At 45.8% G+C, this 19,033-nt stretch overlaps 2 protein-coding genes across 24 annotated transcripts in view; one reads left to right on the forward strand and one right to left on the reverse strand.

The window, feature by feature from the left end:
* LOC135297037 (uncharacterized) overlaps window positions 1-19,033 on the forward strand; it is a 39,638-nt gene that overhangs the window by 14,113 nt on the left and 6,492 nt on the right. For 3 of the 23 annotated variants that reach the window (XR_010359042.1, XR_010359040.1, XR_010359041.1), the window contains exons 1-2: window positions 11,521-11,853; window positions 14,094-14,285. The exons of 5 other annotated variants lie outside the window; for them this stretch is intronic. Coding sequence is in view for 2 of the 18 variants with exons in the window: in XM_064414165.1 (XP_064270235.1) it covers window positions 11,768-11,801; window positions 14,094-14,285; window positions 16,063-16,565 (729 nt within the window). In the remaining 16 variants the exon portion in view is untranslated. 15 more of the 23 variants (XR_010359050.1, XR_010359046.1, XR_010359049.1 and 12 more) reach the window with 12 other exon arrangements.
* On the reverse strand, window positions 4,161-7,275 carry LOC135297029 (acrosin-like). Its single transcript, XM_064414155.1, has 5 exons — window positions 7,116-7,275; window positions 6,594-6,836; window positions 6,030-6,295; window positions 5,614-5,759; window positions 4,161-5,136 (listed from the first exon to the last, which is right to left on the reverse strand). The coding sequence occupies exons 1-5, from the start codon at window positions 7,199-7,201 to the stop codon at window positions 4,354-4,356; spliced, it is 1,524 nt and encodes a 507-aa protein (XP_064270225.1). The 5' UTR covers window positions 7,202-7,275; the 3' UTR covers window positions 4,161-4,353.

Genomic DNA, 19,033 nt, shown 5'->3' on the forward strand with positions numbered 1-19,033 from the left:
CATCTCTAACAACTCTTTTCAAGTAAGAATTTAAAATGTTTTAGTTTTAAAACATCTCTGCTTTCAGATTTGAGATGTGAGAATGTGTTTGTGCACTTGTCAAGCAGCCAGTGACAATTTAATTCCCCTGTATGTGGCGACACAGAAGGTGTATGCTGATAAGTTGTGCCACTCATGAATTATGCTTGTCCATGCTGCTGCTCCATGAAGGTTTGGTAGAAGAGATCCATTATTGGAACTATATTGAAGTCTTCAAGTATAATGCAAAAATGCTTCTGTTCTCCAGATATGTTCTTGGGCTCTCTCATTGGAGGGTGTCTGTCTCTTTTGGGGGCTAGCATAGAAATGCTCTTTCTTTTATATTCACAAAATATAAGTTGTCAATGAAAATTAATGTGTACTTGGGGGGCATGCAGATATAAAAAGTAAAAGAGAGGAGGGCAGAAAATAAAGAGAGTACCTTGTACCTTGTCACCAGCCTGAGGCTGTGTGGTGACTTAATAACATTACAGAACCTTGAGTTTCCTGAAATTATAAATCAACTTCAAAGAGAGAGGTCAGAGTGTTTTAAGTGAGAGTGGAACAGTTCTACCCTCATGGGTAGCATGAAGAATTCCACTCTTATGCATTGAATATTAAATGCTTTAGAATAGAGGTGCTTGAAGCTCTGACAACAGCTGTAACTTCCCCTTGATGTCATATGCAAGGTTAGTATTAGTTTGGGTTAAAATCATGTCTGAGCTAAAGGAGTTTGGCAAGTTTGTGACTATGGAGTCACTGAAATGTATGGAATCAACTCTTTGTGGGTATTAATCACAGCATAAATGTTTGGATCACGTATTTAAACTGCTATTGCATTAAAGAAAAGTGTTTATTGAAAAATACTTGTTTTGCAAAGAACCACAAAAGTATTCCATAAGTTCTGACTTCAACACACTGGTAAGAGTGCAGTTCCAGTGAGGGATGCTGTTGGAGTTCTCCACTCATCTTTGTAGAAAGGATGCTTTTTTGAGAGTTGTGATTTTTTCCTCTCCTAATCTGTAGGTTTTTCCAAGGTGCAATGGAAACAAAGGAATTATCATGACTGTTTTAACTGTACTTGATGGGAATAATTTTTGCAGACATTATGTTGAATTCAGCTTCTCAGAGAAATCCTGTAGAGGACATTCCATGCCACAGAGAGCAAAACTATGAGTTCAGGCAGCAGTGTCTCATAGTCTGGAAGGATAACAGGTGACCTCTTCCCTCCATCCTGGCCAAGGGCATCTTGCAGTGATTCTTTCAGGCAGAACATGGCTTGCAGGTAGAACATGTTGTTGGCTTTGTAAAGGTTCCTCTGTCATGTGGGGAGACTATTGTTTTGCTGCATATTGTTGTTCTGTTAATAAAGGTGCAAGTTTAGTAGCGACTTTTTACTAGAAGGAACTGGATCAGGTTCTTACAGAATTCATTGCCACAAGTTGGTTTTGTGTTTGGGACTCAAATTCAGAGAAATTAAAGCCTGATGTCCTGTCTTGAACAGGTAAAATGAAAACCAGTGAAGTTTACAGTGCATTGCTTGCTTAACTGAAGTCTTATAAAACTGACTTCTATACAAACTATTTTTGCAAACTTCAGAGGCCTCTCAGTACCTGAGGGGAGCCTACAATAAGGATAGAGAGATCATTTACAAGAGAATGTAGTGAGAGGAAAAGGGGGAATGACTACAAACTAAAATAGAATAGTTTTAGATTAGATATTAGGAAAAAAATCTTTACTGTGTGAGTGATGAGGCACTGGAAACAGCTTTTCAAGAGACTGGATGTGGATGAGAATAGATGCCTCATCCCTGGAAGTATTCAAGGCTAGGTTGGATGGGGCTCTGAACAATCTAATCTAGTGAATGTGCCCCTGCCCATGTCAGGGACTGGAAGAAGATGATCTTGAAAGTTCCTTCCAACCCAAACCATTACAGAATTCATTACCCTTGTGTATATAAGACCTAAGTAATCAGCATTAATATGTTAATTAATATAATTACATGTTTGTGCTAAGGAATTAGTTATATGGGCTAATGATGCCCAAACTCTGTTCTTTGATTGTTTTTAGTTGTATATAGCAAATAGGAAGTGAAAGCAATTTACGCAATTATGTGGATGTTGTAAAAAATCAGACCTGACAGACCACGGATTTCAGGGGAGTGCTGTTATATGCCTCAAATGTACTGTTAGGCTGGCAGTTGACTCCAATGACTCAAAGAACCTACAGACCACCTCAAAATACATCACCACAGGGTTTCCCCGTGGTTGAAAGTTTTGTTGGGATACTGTTTTTATTTCTCTTTTAATTATAGGTTATACCCTGGAAAACTAGGGGTGCAATGTAACCTTGTAATTGGCAATCACAAAACTCTACCCTGCTTTCTAAAATGTCAACAATGTACTCATCAAATGTTCTCAAGGTTGCCATAAAGTGGAGCTTATGTGGGGATTTTTGAAGCACTGGTGAAGTTTTGATTCCAAGTACAAAAATCAGCTTAGTTCCACATTTTTTATATATATGAGGTCCTGGTAAATATTCTCATTGAGCAAGAGTGTTGCTTTGCAGGGTTGAGGATGAAAAGCTGCAATGAATTTCCGAGCACATGTGACAATCCAGTCTTGGAAGGTTTCATTGCACTCATGACTGGAGTATTGGAAGAAACAGATTTGAAAATATCAGGCTTAAGACAGGGCGGTTTGGCAGAGCGGCCAAGTAGGTAGCTGGAAGAGCTGCAGGGAACAGACTCAATTTGGGCTACGTGTTAGCCGAGTAAGGCATGACTAATAAGATTTTTTTAATAAAGCATTTTTAGAATCTATTGAAACCATCTATTTCCCTTGAAGAAAATAAAACATTAGCAAGTTTTTCCACTAATTCTAAAATAAAGCTCATGGTCTCACATTTGGCTTGTGTGGTGGGAAACTCCCTACAGTTAACTTCTGAAACTTTTCACTTTGGAAGCCTTTCTAGGATTTAATAATCATCAGTGAATTGAGCTACTTAGGTAATTAAGCATTCAGCTGTTCTGCCATCTCAGTGTACAAATGAGTGCCTGCTTTTCATGTCAGCTGGGGTTAGAATGTTGGAGAGAAGAATACTGGATTAATTGGAAAATTAATATAGATTGAATTACACTTATGTGAGCTGTCAGTGATTTGGATGGAGAGGCTGGGAGTGTTTATTGGGAGATGCAGCAGTGTGGGGAGCGGGCATGGGCTTTAAATGCATGGGGGCAGGAAAGTGTTTTGGATTGTGGTACTTATTGAGATGGAAGACAGGTGGAATCTGTGCCATGGCATGAATAATACATGGCATAATAATTTTTTTTTCCTTTTCCTCCGGTGGCTTTGTGTTTTGGTGCTAGGCACAATGCAAAGGATGACTTTCACTGAATGCAAGTGCTTTCAGCAGGCTATTGATTAAGGGCGTGACAGTATTGGTTTACTCGGTTTAAACTTAGTAGGTTCTGTAGGTATAGGCCAGGTTTTAAATGGAAACCATAGATTTAGAGTAGATATAAGGGCTGGCTGCAACCAGCTTGGATAGGGATGAGAGCCTTCGGCTTCCCTCAGCTCTGAATGACAACGAGACATGGAAATTTGGGTTTACTTGTGCTTATGAACATCACAGCTCAAGGTGTGCTCTGTGTGTGGGATTTTCAACTCCTTCCCCTAATTTTTCCTCTTCTATTAGGATTTTAAGAGAATAAAGCACATTTCAGACACCGGTGAGGTGTGAAAATTGGACCAGATAAATGAAAAAATACAAGTATTAGCATTGGCATCTGTACTGCAAAGCACAATGCCTATTTTGCCACTGAGGAGAGTGGGAAATGACATAAGGGAGAAGTGCCAGTGTCATAAAAAAGCAACACTTCTCACAAATGGTTATTATGGGTGGAATTTATCTTTACTGCAGTGAGACAGTAATGTCTCCTAGGAGTTTTTAACAAATACTGGAGCCTTAACAAAAATATTTTCCTATCTTCTTCCTAGGCTTGATGTAGCAGGTTCCTCCAGCCCATGGTGGCTCAGAGCACTCTCCTCTCTGACCAGACACTTTGCAGTTCTTTGGAGCCACTCAGTCCCTTTGTGTCTAATAGGTCTTACCCACGAGTTGGAATTGCATTGAAAATCTGGTTCACTTTGAGCACAGGTATTTTATTTCAACAGCTTAGTCAAGTCCAGTGTTTGCCTGCACACCGGAGAGGAGTGTGGGCAGGACAGAGCAGGTTTTTGACACTGAGGCTGCCTTTGGATCACCAGGCATTGCCCCAGCAGGAAATGGTTTTGGTGCACTGCAGTGTGCTATGGATCCTGCCTGTTCTGCCACTCAAGCTGTGGTTTGTCCAAGGACCTCATGAAGGAGCTTCTTCACGTTAGTAAAGAAGTCTACCAGCTTGTTGAGTGGAAATGGGCAGGAGCTAACCTCACCCAATGGTGTTGGCTTTGGAGTGGGGGGTGTTGTTGGCCAAGGCTTTTGAGAAGGGATTGGTGTCGGCAACGGCTTATGAGTAGGGGGTTGTGTTGGCCATGGCTTAGGAGTGGGAGGGGGTGTTGGCCATGGCTTAGAAGTGGGAGGGGGTGTTGGCCATGGCTTAGAAGTGGGAGGTGGTGTTGGCCATGGCTTAGAAGTGGGAAGTGGTGTTGGCCATGGGTTAGGAGTGGGAAGTGGTGTTGGCCATGGCTTATGAGTGGGAAGGGGTGTTGGCCATGGCTTAGGAATAGGGGGTTGTGTTGGCCATGGTTTAGGAGTGGGAAGTACTGTTGGCCATGGCTTAAGAGTGGGAAGGGGTCGTGTTGGCCATGGCTTAAGAGTGGGGAAGGGTTGTGTTGGCGGCCATGGCTTAAGAGTGGGAAGGGGACGTGTTGGCAATGGTCTCAGAGTTGGTAGGAGAGGCGTCAAAAAATGACTCCAGGTTTGTGATGTTGGAGAACCCCTTCCAAGTGTCTTTGTGCCTGTGTGGACCAGAATCCAGTCATAGAAGTACTGAGTGGAGGTGTAGACTCCAGGCTGCCTTGCTCTGGCACAGCCTTTTCCCCAGCTGGTTACTCCAACAACCCACCAGTGGTCAGCATTGTTGTCCTGGCACATGAGAGGGCCACCACTGTCACCCTGCAGCAAGAGCACAGTGGATTAAGATGGTGTTGGTGGCACCTGCCAGCACTGGGGCTGTCTCCTTCTCTCTCACAGCTCCTGCCAGAGCTGTATTCTGGGCAGAGGAAAGCTCTGCTCAGGGGCTGGAGCCTCCAGAAGCTTGGCTGTGTATAGCATGGGGTCCTAAAGAGTAGGGCTCTCTGTGTTGTCCCTGCACAGGACTCCTGGATGTGCAGAGGATGGACGTTTGGCACCTGGACCTCTGTGCTGCCAAGAGCACTAGCTGGACTTTCTGGGCTTTTGGCACAAGGGGAGTCCTGGACAGGCAGGTGTGGATGGGGAGTGTGTGGGAAGCCCCCAGAGCAGTTGGGGGGCGAGCTGGGGCTGGGAGGGTGACTGAGTGGCCGGGCAAAGCAAGCCCTGAGCTGTGTTGGGGTGGTGCTACCCTGGCTGCCAGTGCTGTTGGGGGCTGAGTGGCTTGTGGCACACTCCTACCTGGCAGGTGTCGATGAGGCCCTGTGGGTAACCAGCACACAAGTTGTGGGTGTGGATTTCCCCCGCATACCAGCGGCTGCTGTTGCAGAGCTGGACATCGATGAGCTGGACCTTGGCCTCCTGCAGGTGATCACTTGATTGTTGAGCTGTGAGCAGAGAAAAGAATAAACCCTGAGCACCACATTGCCCATTCTCCTCTCCTTACTTGGGAAGGGTATTCTCTTCTCTAGGGCATGGCTTTGCCTCTGCAGAGGCACTGGAGCGTTGTGACCCTAGTGCCAGGCTCTGGGGAACAGGCCAGGCCCATCTCTGCAGGAGAGTACATCCCACAGCCTGGCTTTGGCCTCTGCTGTGGGGAAGCCCAAACCCTCTCCCCAGTGTGCTGAGCTGGCCCAGAAGTCACTCTTGGAACTCACATCTTGCAGTAGTGGCTCCCCAGCCAGCCACCCAGCAGTTCTGCAGCTCTGAGACTCTTAGGGTGGGGTCAGCCAGGCAGGCCAGCTGGATGTAGGGGCTGCACTGGACAGGATGGTCCAGTTCCAGCAGGGCAATATCGTAGCTCATGTCAGCAGGATTGTAGTACTCGTGTATCAGCACCTGTTTGACACTGCGCATTTGTGCCCCATGGCCTGGCTGAGTCAACTGGGTGGCCCCAATCATCACGTACAGCAGGCTGATGTTACTGGAAAGGAGATGGAGAGAGAACCATGTGCCACAGCAGCCCCGCAATTGCCTGACCTTGGCTTGGAAAGGCAGAGAGGGAGCAATGCTCTGGCAGGAATGAGTGCCCTCACACAACTTAGGCTGGGGGAATATCAAGCTGGAAGCTGCTAGGAAGCCTTGGCAAAAGCCCAGGCTTGTCCTGAGCAGTGTGGCAGCCTGGCTGCCTGAGAGGAAAGGGAATGGGAGTAGCAGGTGATGCTGCTGACAGGGCAACTGCTGGGATTGTGGGGATGTCCCCATTGCTTGCTCCTCCTTACTCAAACTTGTCGAAGCAGTGGGCTGCTGTGAGGACCCACTGTGTGCTGATGAGTGACCCTCCACACCAATGCCCTGGGTCTGGTACCCAGGGGTGATGGATGCTGACGATCCAGGGCCAGGCCCCTGGCAGGGCACCGGCGCCACCGACGATGCGTGTCATGCCGGAGTCATAAGCCATGTCACCGTAGTAGTACGTCATGAGGCCGTAGTCAGACACCACGGCTCGGAGTCCGCAGGTCCCTCTGCAAGCAGAAAGTGATTTCCATGCTGCTTCAAGGCCTGCTGTGACTCAGGCTGAAGCTCAGCCCTCTGCCCTCCCCACAAGGCCTTGCACGCACAGCAGGCAAGGGCAGCCCAAGGCGTGCGCGTCTGTCCGTGCCAGCACCTGGTTGCTGGCAAGGAGCTGAGGCTTCCTGTGGTGGGTGGGAAGCTGTGGCCCGGCCATGGGAGAAAGGCGGGTCCCCTCCAGGGAAGGCCGCAGGTGCTGCAGTGGCTCCTCTCCAGGGCCTGGGGCCACTTACCCACAGTTGTCCCATGTCCCGTGTGCCAGCCCAGCCACGGTCAGCAGGATGAGGAGGCTGAGCCAATTCATGGCTGCCAGAGGCATGTGTCAGCTGCAAGCACTGAGGGCTCCGTGCAGCAACACAGCCACAGCCGTAGTGACCACAGCAGCCGTGGTGCCCTTGGCCCTGGGGCTGATGTCACAGAGGGGTGGGTTCCATGTTCTGGGTACTGCAGAGTTCTGTGGCACAGGGTCCACAGAACTATATGAGAAACCAGTGAATGGTTTGGGTTAGCTGGGACCTTGGTGATCATCTAGCTCAAACCCCCTTGCCTTGGGCATGGTGGGATGGTTTGCAGTAGACCCAGTTGTCCACAGTGTACACATCTTGACCCAGAAGCTGTCCTTGAACGCTTTGAGGGATGGGGCATTGAAGTACTAAGTCCTGATGAACAGGTCCTGACTAAGGCCTGAAGAAGAGGCCTTTAGCCAAAATTGGCCACTAGATGGACCTTTAAAACTAATGTTATCTATATCCACTCAGTCGAGAAACATGGATTTACCTTTCCATACTTAGGAACTGGACAAGGCCACATCTGGCATTGTTTTTGGGGTGTGGGATCACAGACAAATCTGTTGGTTTCTCCTGGAGCCCTCCCAGGCCTTGGGAGCATACTATTAGGAAAATGAAGCCAGATTTTACTGCAGAAGAAGTTTTGGTATCTTGCTTATAAAAGTATAAAAACCTCTCACAGCCCAGTCAGAAATCTCACGGCCTGTAAGGGAAGGCACCTGCAGGATTTCCCAGTTGCTGTCAGTGGTTCCCCTGTCCTTTGCCATGAAAATGACTTCCCCGAGCTGATGGGCAGGCCTGGGTGATGGTAAAGGATTCGGGTAACTTGGGATGTGTCTTTCTTCATCACTGTAGGCCGTCTTTTATAATTATGATTAGATGCATTGCCTATCTTATCCTTTTGTAAATATTTGCTAATGATTTGATGTCCTCTTTACTTATCCATTTGCAATTTTTTGTAGTTTCAAATTATAGTAAATTACATTTATTCCTGCAGTTGGTGTCTGTGTCTTCTGTGCTGACCCTGCCTACATGAAAAACAGGCATCCACAGCTGCTCTGGAATGCCTGTATCTCAGCAGCCTCACAGTCAAGAATTCCTTCATATGATCTCAGCTGAAGCTATTCTCTGTCACTGTAAAGCCATTGGCCCTTGTCCTATGAGAACCTGCCCTTGTAAGAAGGTTCTCTGCTGCTTTCTTTAGGGCCCTCTTCTTGCAGGATGAGGCTCTGCAGTCCCTAGGGCAGGCAGCAGCTGAGGAATCCCTTTGGGGCAGGGAGCTGGGTGTGCAGCTGCAGCGCCAGCTGCAGATTGAGCTCTGGCTGGCAGGAGCCTGGGACCAGAGGCTGTGAACTGCCCACATTTTGCATAACAGAGAGCACAGGGAGCTGTGGCACTGGCCAGGGATTTGAAAGAACACAGCGTTGCAGCCGGAGCCAGGGGCTGTTTATGGAATGTGACTTCTGTGAGTCTGCTGGGGGAATCCTGAGGCTGGATGGGTATGGAAACCTGCTCTGACTGGGTGAGAGTGGCGTGGGTAGGGAATCAAACAGGACAACCATTGGCTCATTGGAGCCACCTGCATTTCCAAAATGGTCACACAGGGGAGTTTCCTCAGTACTTTGGCAGCCCAAGGGCAGTACTGCTGGAGCCTCTGTCTTTCAGAGCAGGTACTGCTGAGTTCACCTGGGATCTTTAGAGCAGGAAGGAGCCGAATGGGGAGTGTTACAATTCCGTGTGCAGATTCTGTGTAAATTATAAGGGTGAATTTGAGCCTTTCTATTATTGTGGCATTTGGTGCAGATTTGGTGAAATCACTGGTAGAGGGTGGAGAAGGCATGCACAACACGATCAGCATAAGATGGCCACAGAGGAGTTGTGGAGGCCCCTGTAAGGTGCGAGGTGGGGGGGCCCTCAGTCTCTGCTAGGACACTCAAGTCTCTGTTCAAAGGCTTTTGGAGACAGGCACAGGGAGAGCCTTGTGTCCCTCATGCCACACAATGGGTGCTAGGGTCCCTGGGCACACACAGAAGGGGGTGGAAGTCCCTTCATGAGGGACTCCTTCAGAAAGGGGTTTCACGTGCCTCGAGGTGTTTGATGTGATGGGAAATATCCCTGGTCTAGGTGAGGAAATGTCTGTGGCTGAGGTTGCGCAGAACTGGGAGAAATTGTTTGGGCAGCAGAATTTTGCTAAGAGAGTGCAATAAGGTTCTTCCAGGATGATTGGGTGACACCAAGCTGGTCTGCTCACTGGACAGGGTAACGGCCATCCCCAGCCCTGAGTGACACTCTTTCACTCAGTGTCTTTAGTGACCAGGCAGCCCCTGAAATGTACCTCCAGAAATATTTGAAGAAGCTTATGCCAGGGTGGCAAGGATCAGTACAGATGTGGGGTGGTTGTTCTCAGCACAGCCCATCTTGATTAACACAAAGGGAGGAGTGCCACCTGCTGTGAGACAGGACACCATTGCCCTGGAGATGCCAGATTGATTTTTGCCTTTTTTCTTTCATATATTCTCTGTGTTCTTTACACATATATTTGTAACTCTGCAGCCTGTTGTTATATCTGTGGCTAGTTTTTCCAGTACTTTTCCCTACCTTTTCTCTAAGCAGAAAGAGAAAACATATGTCAGAGCTCCAAGCCCTGGAGAGTATAAGGCCCCTTAACCTATATTGGTTCTTCATGGGAACCAAGGCTAGAAACAGCTCTTTGAGATACATTTTCATAAACAAAATTTAGTTTCCATCTGTTTGGGGGAGGAATTAGAGACTGTTGAATCGAGGGAGGAATTACTTCACCATGTGGTCCTAATTGGTGATTTTTGTCAAATATGCTAATTTATTAAGCTTATAAAACTGTATTCACCCCACGAAGGGGAGGAATTCTATGGTGATCTGCCATATCTGCCACTGGAGTCCTCCAATAAAGGTCAGCCTTAATATTACCTCCTATACTAACATTATGTGGAAAGTGTGTTGTTTTGTTTCTAGGTTCTTTAAGGTATCAGTTTGTTATGAGTAAAAAGTTATCTATTTTTTTTTAAGGTTTTAGAGTCAAAACAAGTTGAAAGACTCCACACAGGATAACAAACTGTTTGTATTGTGTGGTTGAGTAGGGAGTGATCAAGTGTGTGTACGAGACGTGATACTATCATGAAGCAAGTGTGGATCCCAAGATCGCAGTACCACTCTTCCGTGAGGAAAGTGGTCGGTTGCAGGGGAAGCGGGTGAAAAACTTGTTAGAAAGCACACACACCAGCCCAAAACCCCCGGGAAATTGGGAAGGGAAGAGGGTTGTTTTATCGATCACGGGCTGGATCAGAAGGGAACGGGAATCCATCAACAACCAAGGACCATGAGACCTCGCTGGATTGAAGGATAGGTAAGAGAGCTCTTCTATTTTTTGTCAACTAAAAATCTGCAGATGGGTTCCCTGCACAATTAGTAGGTCAGCAAAAGTTTCATTTTTTGTGGCATATTGTGATTGAGAGCCAAAAACAGGGTGCACCCATAAAAACCAGGAAATAGGCCTGCTTTTGACTAAATTCACCAAAGAAAAGGTAAGTAAAGTTAAAAGTACATGGGCTTGAAAAAGAGTAAACTCCAGGGAAAAACCCCAGAAAAACCAGGGAAAAGGGAAAAATATTGTATTCCCAACGTACCGAGGAACAGTCCTCTGGGGTGGATGCTAGAACATTGGGAGGATTGCTTTATGAGGAGGAGAAAATCTAACGAAAAGGTAATTTATTATTGTATGGAAAAGTGGGCAGATGTGGAGATCAGGAAATATCTATTTTGGTCTATGTTTGGGTCATTTAACAGAAATATGTCGAGCATTAGGCGAATTTGTGCTTGAGGAGGAGGGGTCGACAGAAGAGGAGATGGAATATGCTCGGTTATGGGAATATGCCAGTATCGGATTATTCCCTGTCAGAACTTGCAAGCAGCCTAAAGATCCAGTAAGAACTTGGAAGCCCCTGGGAAACCTTCCTCTCCCTTACCTGAACCCTCAAGTGCAAGGTCCTCTCCCCAAACCCTCAAACTGTGGACACCAACAGGCAATGCTGCAGGCACTCCCACCTGAAGTCACGCATCTACAGGAGCAAGCTTCGGAGATGCCCTCCCCACCAGAACAAACCCCTTCCCTTCCCCCTCTTACACAACCGGAAGAAAACACGACACACACACACACATCCGCAGGGAAAGAATCCCCACCCTCCAGCCGTACGAGACGCAGGACTCGGAAGGTGTACATGGATGATAGTGAGGACGAGGAGGGACAACAGGGTCTCTTTCCTCTCAGGGAAGTTCTGACTGCTCCAGGGGTCATTGGTTATGTAAATGTGCCAAGAAATTCAGGGGATGTATGGGCATTCAAAAAGGAAATGGGAAAGTTCATGGATGATCCGTTGGGGGTGGCGGAGCAACTGGATGAATTTTTGGGGAACAGCATTTACTCGTATGATGATATTAGCACTATGATGATATTAGCACTATTATGAGGTCATTGTTCAATGCCAAGGAATGGAACATTATAAGGGTCGTTGCAATAAAAGACTGGGAACACAGAAACCCAAAAGGGGGGAGGGGGAGGTCAAATGGCCCAGCCAAAGGCCATCCTGGAATGCCCAGGTAGAAGAAGATCGGCAGAAAATGATTAACCTAAGAAATATGGTTATTCAAGGTATTCAGGGAGCTGTGCCAAAGGGACAGAACTTGGAGAAGGCTTTGGAGGAATGCCAGGGGAGGGATGAAACTCCTATGGTATGGTTAGAGAGGTTAAGAAAAAGTCTCCAAATGTATTCAGGAACAGACCCAGACTCCCTGGTAGGAGCCATACAATTAAAAACGCAATTTGTGGCTAAATCTTGGGAGGATATAAGAAAAAAGTTGGAAAAATTGGAGAAAGGACATTGCAGGAGTTGTTGCGGGAGACTCAAAAGGTTTATATGCGAAGAGAGGACGAAAAACAAAAGACACAAGCCAAGGTTTTGGTGGCAGTGGTAAGAGAGGCTCAGAAACAGGAACAAAATACTAGCACCGGGAAAATGGTGCAAGAACAAAAGGCCTTAGGGAAACCCACGTATCCACCGAGGAAACCTGAGCCCCGCCAGAGGGAGGTGCCAGAGTGCTATTATTGCAAGCAAAGAGGTCACTTTAGAAGGGAATGCAAGAAGAGAATGAGGGTTGAAAAAATGTTTCAGGAGGATTAGAGGTGTCAGGGGCTTTTTAATATGGGGTCTATAATACCAAAGGAGTTCTTGATAAAATTTAAAATTGGATCCCATAAACTGGAGGTGATGTTTCTGGTGGATTCAGGGGCTGAAAGGAGCACCATTCAATATCTACCACGGGGATGCTCAAAAAGCAAGGATTCTATGATGGTAATCGGATCAAAGGGGGAACCTTTTAAGGTGCTGGTAGTCAAGGACGTAGAAGTAGAATCTAAAAATAAAATATGCTTGGGGAATATGTTGTTGGTAGAAGAAGCAGACTATAATTTATTGGGAAGGGATTTGATGGTAAAATTGGGCATTAACCTAATAGCTCAGGAATCACAGCTCGTGGTAAGTTTATATAAGCTAACCATAGAGGACGAGGGAAAGATCAATCCCAAGGTGTGGCATACTAAAGGGGAAGTGGGGGAAACTAGAAATGGAGCCCATACACATAGAGATTGAGAAGCCTGAAGACCCTATTAGGGTAAAACAATATCTGATACCCATGGAGGGAAGGCGGGGGTTAAAACACATAATAGAGGATTTGATAAAGAAAGGTACTTTGGAACTGTGCATGTCAAGACATAATACTCCCATTCTTGCTGTCCGAAAACCGGACAGAAGCTACTGTCTAGTACAAGATCTGAGGGCAGTTAATCAGCAGACTAAGACCCTGTTTCCCACGGTTTCCAATCCATATACCCTCCTCAATAATGTGTCACCAAATATTATTTGGTATAGTGTGATTGATTTAAAATATGCTTTTTGGACTTGTCCGCTAGCAGAAGGGAGCCGGGACTATTTTGCATTTCAATGGGAGGATCCAGAAACAAATCCTGAACAACTCAGATGGACCTCCCTGCCCCAAGGGTTTGTAGACTTGCCAAACCTGTTCGGCCAGGCTCTTGAGCAAATTTTAAGTGAGTTTATCCCGACAGAAGGAACTAAATTACTACAATATGTGGATGATCTATTAATAGCAGGACCCAACAAGGGTGGGGTAAGGTCAAACACCATTGCTCTCCTAAACTTCTTAGGAGACAAGGGTCTGAAAGTCTCCAAAATCCAAACTACAGTTCATGGAGCCCGAGGTAAAAATATTTAGGACACTGGCTGGTAAGAGGAAAGAAAAAGCTAGGCCCTGATAGAATAGCCGGGATCATCTCCTTGCCTTCCCCTCAGTCTAAATGGGAGGTAAGACAGGTCCCAGGACTTTTGGGATTTTGTAGACAATGGACTGAGGGGTATAGCGAAAAGGTAACATTTTTATATGAAAAGCTGACTACGGATAGACCCAAGTGGACTGAGCAGGATGAGGAGAAATTTAGGGAACTGAAGGGGTCTCTTATAGTGGTTCCAGTATTGAGCTTGCCAGATGAAAAAAGACCATTCCAACTGTTTGTGGATGTAAGTAATCATACTGCTTACGGGGTGCTAACACAGGATTGGGCAGGGTCAAAGAAGCCGATAGGCTATGTGTCTAAGCTTTTGGACCCTGTCAGCAAGGGGTGGCCTATGTGCCTACAGGCTATAGTGGCCACAGCTGTGTTAGTGGAGGAAGCCAAAAAGATAACCTTTGGGGCTCCTCTAGAAGTATACACCCCACATAATGTCAGGAGCATTTTGCAGCAGAAGGCGGAAAAATGGCTCACTGATGCACGGCTTCTGAAATATGAAGCTGTTCTAATCCATTCCCATTACTTAGGACCACAGCAGCTCAGAATCCAGCTCAATTTCTCTATGGAGAAACTCTGGGTGTACCTGCCCGTGGTTGTGCTGAAACCGTTCAACTGCAGACCAAGATCAGACCTGATTTGGAAGAGGAAGAATTGGAGGAAGGGGAAAAGTGGTTTGTGGATGGATCAGCCAGGGTTATCGAAGGAAAACGAAAAACAGGGTATGCAATAATAAATGGGGTAACTGGAGAGATGGTGGAATCAGGTCCTTTGCAGGATGGTTGGCACAGGCATGTGAATTATATGCAGTGCTGAGGGCTTTGTTGGGACTGAAGGGTAAGAAAGGAACTATTTACACGGACTCAAAGTATGCCTACGGGGTTGTTCACACTTTTGGTAAGATCTGGGAAGAAAGAGGGTTAATTAACACAAAAGGGAGGGGGTTGATACCCAAAGGATTGATAAAGCAGATTTTGGTAGCTATCAGGGAGCCCGAAGCAATCGCTGTGATCTATGTAAAAGGACACCAAACAGGAGCACAATTTAGAACAAGGGGAAACAACTTGGCAGACCAAGAAGCCAAACACACAGCACTCCTACAGATAAGTACCCCAGAAATTTGTGAGGGTGAGGCACGGGAATTTCCCCCCCCCCCCCCCAACTCTCTCAAAAGGAGATTGAGGGGTATGAGAAGATCGGGGGAAAATTGGACAGAGGTAAATGGAGGTTGCCAGATGGAAGGGAATTGGTATCGAAGGAGTATACCCGGAAAATCTTAAGGAGGTCACATACCCAGACTCATTGGGGGGCCCAGGCTTTGGCAGAACAATTCTTAAAATTCTTTGGATGCAAAGGGATATATGAATTGGCGAAACAAGAGGTACAGGGATGCGTGATATGCCAAAAGGTAAACCGGAGCCGAGCCAGGCAAACGGCACTAGGGAGCTGCCCAGTGGCATACAGGCCCTTTCAGAGGGTCCAGGTTGATTTCACAGATCTGCCAAAGGTGGATAGGTACCAGTGTCTGCTAGTAATAGTAGACAAATTGACGCATTGGGTAGAGGCATTTCCTAGCTCCTGAGCTACTGCACATGTGGTATCCAAAATATTATTGGAGGAAGTCGTGCCTAGATATGGACTAGTAAAGTATATTGATTCAGATCAGGGCACACACTTTACCTCCAAGGTAATAAAACAAATGACAGAAGCTTTGGGAATCCGATGGGAATATCATACCCTTTGGCATCCCCAAAGCTCTGGACAGGTTGAGCGGATGAATCAGACTCTGAAAGCACAATTGTTGAAATTAATATTGGATACCAAAATGTCCTGGGTCAAATGCCTCCCTTTAGCTCTGCTCAATGTCAGGACGCTGCCCCACTCAGAAACAGGAATATCACCTTTTGAAATGTTATATGGAATGCCTTATGAACATGGGATGCCGGTAGGGCACCCTAAAATCGAGGATGGGCAAATAAGGCCATGTCTTATAGCTATTAATAAGAACTTACAGGAACTACGAAAACAAGGGATTATAATGCAAGGGACTCCTTTAGGTTTTGCTATTCATCCAGTCCAATCCGGAGATCACGTCCTCATAAAGATGTGGAAAGACATACCATTATCTCCGCATTGGGAAGGGCCATTTCTTGTTCTCTTAACCACGGACACAGCAGTAAGAACGGCAGAAAAGGGTTGGACTCACACATCGAGAGTTAAGTGAGTTGAACCTTGGACGGAAGCACCGGAGTGGAAAGTAGTTTCTCCATCTGGGGATTTGAAGCTTACACTGCACCGACCGCACTAATGACCGAGATAACTGGATAAAGTGTCAAGAGCCTGACTATCTGTGCCACCAGTTTGCTATATTCAAGTGCTTGTATTGTAAAGAGTTGTGGCTGGCGCACTGTGAAAGGGGATTGAGATCAAGGGATTTGTGTGAAAAGTGTTTTGATCATGAAATACATTTGACTAACCTAATTTTGACTCTCTTCACAGAACTATGGGTGATTGAGGCAGACTCCCTAGTGTGGTTCAGACTTTTCCAAAACGGGGTAAGGGGAAAACTCCAATCTCGAGCCCAAATCTTAGCGGTCAAGTGCCGAAGATTAAACAAGGTACCCTGCAGTGCCCGGCCAGTGAGACTCAACCAGTGGGTGTGTTTAAGAGGAGATACGTGGCTCGAGCTAGTTATGACCTCCGGGAAACTACTTCCTGCTGCCAAAAAGATGGTTTTCCCCACTGGTGGTGGCAACCCAGTGGGTGCAGGTGGAGGCAGAGGAATGCTAGGAGGAGTGATTCTAGTGAGCCCGAGTCTAGTCATGTGCCTCAAGACTAGTGCTCATGCCGAAAGCCAGGGTAACCTGGGTTGGCGGGACCCCAGCTACAAGTGTGTAGTCTGCACCCAGATTCTCGAGGAGGGACAGGGTGAAGTGGAGGCTTCAACCAACCTGACCTCAGAGGACTGGAAATGGCACGGTAAGCAGGTACTGTTTTATTGATGGCATTCGATATGGGGTTTGTGTTAAGGAAGGGAAAGAAGTCTGCATCCCACAGAGGATTGTGTCCAGAGTGATATAAATGGGCAGGAGATCTTTCTCCTTTTTAATGCCTTTATTAAGAAGAATCAGCTCAGGTGGGGAGAAATCGACGGGTTGTGCCCTCGCCGCCGTTGCTCCCAGGCGTGGCACGAAGGAGGAGGATGATGCAGTTTTGTCCACTGGTCTGCAGACAGAACTGGGGACTCTGTCCTCACGGGAGAGTCGTGGAGTCCTTGGTTTGTCTGTTTAAAAACCCGGGGGGGTCTCTTTAATCATTTTTTTTTCAGGTTAGGGTGAGAAATAAAAAGGTCCAAGCAGGTACGGGACTATGCTCCCATCCTTAGACGTCACTTTAAGTCACTTGTTGGCTCGTGATTTTAGGGGTTTTTCTTGTACAAACTGTAAAACTGTAAAAACCCAAGGTGCACTGCATTTCTTATTTGCATACTGGCTCCGATGTCACTCCTATTTTCTTTACCTCGGAGGGGTCTGTCCTGGCAAGTGGCCAGCATCAGGGAAACAATCAGTTAATCACCCGCCATTAACAAATGATTAAGGGCTTTTCTTCGGCAGCGAAACCAAAGGAGTCTGACCCGGTCTGACTTGGTTTTTTTAACTCTGAAACTTAAAAAAAATACAACTTTCTATTCATAACAGCTCCCCCCTATTTTTCTTTGATCAAGCTTAAGCTTGCATCAACTTATAATTTTTGGCTCATTAACATAGAATTTCCTATATTTTTTGTATTGATAATACATTTCTTCAGCACTCGGGTGATCATATTTACTAAACTTCATTACCCTTTTTGGTTTTTTCAGGTTAATTTCTTTAGAGATCCTTAGGTTATTCTGTACAGCAGATGTCACTATTTTTGTTAAACATGGAAATAAGAACAGACTAACAAGTGTACCCACAGTGAAGGTTATAGTTTTCCAATTTTTTTGAAAATCCATAGATTATCCCACCAACTGGAATCAAGTGTAGGAGTCTTTTGATTTCGTAAATATGCTAGTTTTTTTTATTTCGTTTAAAGTGTTTCTAATGACTGCCACAATTAATTTGATTTGATAAACTACTGTTTTGGTTTGGTTGAGTTGGTCATTAATATGATTAAGAGCCAATGTGGTCTGATTAGATATTACTTCTAATTCTGATTGTAGTTTCAAAATTTTGTTTAACATATATTGTTCCTTCAGTTTTGTTTTTCTCAAATCCTCATATATAGGAACTCTGAAACTTGATCCAGATTCTTTGTGTATTATAAAGACAGTTTGTTTTATAATTTTAATGATGCCACCACTAGACCAGTCTCTTGGCAATTCAGTGGATGTTGTGGTACCATTGACCCAAAACAGGTGTTTAGGGGTTTCCTGAAAGATATTAATTTTTGTCGTGCCCTCCCAATATTTAGAAATACTTTTTCCTTTTATCAGATTTACCAGGTTTGCTTCAGTAGCATCACGTTCAAAGCACCACCAGGTTTCTCCTACAGGGTGCTCTCCTAGGAGTGGCTGCCTAAAGGTGGCGGTGTTCCGGGTCATCCAATATATTTTCTTATTCTCTTGATAAAAGATCAATTGGGAGAGGTTAACACAATTGTTGTGGACTCTCAGCAAGGAGCTTACTTCTTTCTCATAGAAAGGTTGGTAGTACTCATTGCACAGCTCTCCTGGGCTCTCCAGAGCACCACCAGCAATCAGAGCCAGCACTACTACCCTTCCCAAGAGTCCGGTATGGGTCATCTTGCACAGCCTGCCCACCCGGCCTTGCCTCTTGAGGATTTTACTGAGAAGAAGTCTCCAAGTTCTTTAGAGTCTCTTGCTCCTCTGGTTAAACCTCTCTTGATCTGTCCCTGCTAATTTGGTCCCTCCTAGGGGAGCACTCTGGAGAAGATTAACCTGGGGTCTTTGGTACCAAGTTGGGACGACTTAACCAGAATTACTTATTAACAATTTTTAACTTTTACAAATTTCTTAAAACACTTCAAGATATGTTATGATTCTAAACTTTTTTCTTATGCAGTTCATCAGTCTTTTTGAATGTCAATTTTAAGTCATTTGGTCCTTTTATAATAGTATACTCAGCTGAATTAACTTCCGATGCGGTTGAATCCTGTCCTGAGTTAGGGTGTGAGGGTGGTGTAGAATCTGGTCCAATACCAGAGGGGGACACTGAAGAATCTTGTCTAATGCCCGGGGGTGAGACTGGTCCTTTAATTCTCGTGATGTGAGTCCAACCTTTTTCTCTGGTTCGCACAGCAGAATTAGCGATGAGGAGTACCTGAAAGGGGCCTTCAAATTTAGGCATTAATGGTCTATAATTCCAGGATTTTATTAAAACCCAATCTCCTGGGTTGATGTCATGTGCCTTTGTATCAAGAGGGGAGGTTTGGGGGAGGTATCTTCTTTTTCTAAGTCCTTCTAGAGTTC

Source organism: Passer domesticus, chromosome 3 (genome assembly GCF_036417665.1).
Source record: "Passer domesticus isolate bPasDom1 chromosome 3, bPasDom1.hap1, whole genome shotgun sequence".
Taxonomy (NCBI): Eukaryota; Metazoa; Chordata; class Aves; order Passeriformes; family Passeridae; genus Passer; species Passer domesticus.

Coding starts and splice junctions, on each gene's coding strand:
- LOC135297029 (XM_064414155.1), bottom strand. CDS start 7,201: ATGCCTCTGGCAGCCATGAATTGGCTCAGCCTCCTCATCCTGCTGACC. Junction 5,760..6,029: donor GGGAGCCACTACTGCAAGAT/GTGAGTTCCAAG, acceptor CTCTGCTCACAG/CTCAACAATCAAGTGATCAC. Junction 5,137..5,613: donor GCCTCATCGACACCTGCCAG/GTAGGAGTGTGC, acceptor CTCTTGCTGCAG/GGTGACAGTGGTGGCCCTCT.